Source organism: Priapulus caudatus, unplaced genomic scaffold (assembly GCF_000485595.1).
Source record: "Priapulus caudatus unplaced genomic scaffold, Priapulus_caudatus-5.0.1 Scaffold54, whole genome shotgun sequence".
Classification (NCBI taxonomy): Eukaryota; Metazoa; Priapulida; class Priapulimorpha; order Priapulimorphida; family Priapulidae; genus Priapulus; species Priapulus caudatus.
The window spans coordinates 169534-171653 of NW_014577115.1; the positions used below are offsets into that span (position 1 = coordinate 169534).

Genomic DNA, 2120 nt, shown 5'->3' on the forward strand with positions numbered 1-2120 from the left:
GTATGCCTTTAAGTGCTGCTAGTAGAATCGTTAATGATGCAAGGCTCGAGGTTCAAAAATTCCCAACTTTTCGGATACATTTCCTGGGAAATGAAAGATGCTTTATTTAATACCGGCTACTGAAATCGGCAATGCTGTAATGCCGGCCTGTGCAAAATTGACATGTATAGGAAAACCTGAGGTTAAAGGTGTATAATTTGTAGCAAGGCCATAGAGCATTGCGATTGCAAATATGTAATGCATTCTGTATACTCAGTTGGTTTGTTTCGCGTAAATAATAGATAGAACTGCTGGGAATTAATGTACATGTTTGGTGTTGAGAGATAATAATACATGTTTCACTGTTGAAACTCATAGTTGTGTTTAGACTGGAAAAAATGGAAGTGGAAGCACATAGATTTCTTACTATTTATTACTCGGGACAACATCATGTCTTAACAAAATTAATGATTCTGTTGGCACACATTTCACAGTACATGAGAAATGTAGCTGCTTTATTTACTTTTACAGATATGACTCCGATACAATGCTAATTACTAACTAGACACGTGCCAATTCATCTTATTCACACTCTGACATACAATTATTTGATGACTGACAGAACATATTAAGACAGTGCAAAATCTAAAGTTTTTTCAACCATATTATGTCACATAAATTACATTAGTGTCGTTTTTATTCGGAGACGGCACATCTAAATGATTTGTGAAAGAGTGTTGCTCTATGCCAGTAGTTCCTCCTCTTGGTCACCGATGATCTCAAGTGACTAACCATGTTTTCATGTTTATTGCAACTGGAAGTGAGTTGCATGGAACCACGTACCCCATGTTAGGCCTGGTGCAAGCACTGTCAATTGACTTGTCTTCATCGGTCACTGTGCTGCCCTCTCTGGGAGCTCGTGTAAGTCGATGTAGGACTGTATGGCCAGGTCCAGGCGTGCTTGCTGCTGCGCGTCTGTCTTTGCAAACAGCTACAACATAGCATCATACTTTCTATGTTACAAACACTAATAATGATTCCCCTGCATAGTGAGTTTAATCATTACCAGTCCACTTGACCAGTCTCTAAGCCAACTAGTGCGAAGACTATTTCTCTGTCTGTCTGTGTCTGGGTCTGTCTGTTTTTGCACATGCGTGCATGTGAGATGTGTGCCAAACGATTCATGTGCCATTTGTTCCGGAAGTGAGCAGGATGCTTATCCATGCTTTAAAGCCACAATATACGCATTTACACGCTAATTTCTCCAGTACTAGACTAGCAAATACTTTGTGTCATGCATAATCATACTACCTTATGACAAAATAAACTCTAGTTCCTCCCATTTCACTGCGCGTTGTCTTATAAAAGGCATTTGAAAATACCTCCAATGTTGTTCAAATTCTCCGATGTTGTTGACACTTTCGCGTTGCTCTGCCAAGCAACCGTACAGCGGGTGTAGCAAACATTTCTACGGCCATTGTGCCTTTTTCGCTCGCACGCTGCTAGCGCAATGACATGTTATCGTTTGCGATATCAAGCCTAAAATCAATACATTATTCTCAGAGTTTATTACACTGCCTATTATTACTTTCCCAATTGCCATTGATGTTACATACACTGCAGTTCACAATACTAAAACTATCTTAAAATGTAAACGACTGTATTCTCTGCTCAACACCCGTAGCAACATGTGACATCACCTAACCGATTCGGGGCAAAATTGCTTGGCAAACAATTCGGGGTTGGTGCCATATTACCAGATTTCGCACCTCTTTCTTGTGGGTTTTAAGCAAACGCACAGTGAAATGGGAGGAACTAGAGTTTATTTTGTCATAAGGTAGTGTGATTATGCATTTGCTAGTCTTGTACTGGAGAAATTAGCGTGTAGATGCGCATATTGTAGCTTTAAGAAGATTTCACATTCATTACCTTGAGCAGGTCCAACGGTTGGGGGTTACTGCCAAGCTCTCCTAGCTGCTTGCGAGATTCACACTCCGTGTGGCAGGTATGGTACAGCGTGACAGTATCGATGGCGTCAGATAAGCTGAAACAACAGTGCAATTATTTCAGTGGCGGATCTAGAGGGGGGGGGGGGGAGGTTCCCCCACCCAGGTTCAGCCACTGACTAATGTTATCAGGAG

General features: G+C 41.2%; 1 protein-coding gene across 1 annotated transcript in view; it reads right to left on the reverse strand.

The window, feature by feature from the left end:
• Positions 1 to 394: 394 nt before the first annotated feature.
• LOC106820985 (28S ribosomal protein S22, mitochondrial-like) overlaps positions 395 to 2120 on the reverse strand; it is a 9447-nt gene continuing 7721 nt past the window's right edge. Inside the window, exons 6-7 of the mRNA XM_014825603.1 lie at positions 1909 to 2023; positions 395 to 970 (exon numbers count right to left, since the gene is read on the reverse strand). Coding sequence (XP_014681089.1) covers positions 872 to 970; positions 1909 to 2023 — 214 coding nt within the window. The 3' untranslated portion in view covers positions 395 to 871. The remainder of the gene's footprint in view (positions 971 to 1908; positions 2024 to 2120) is intronic.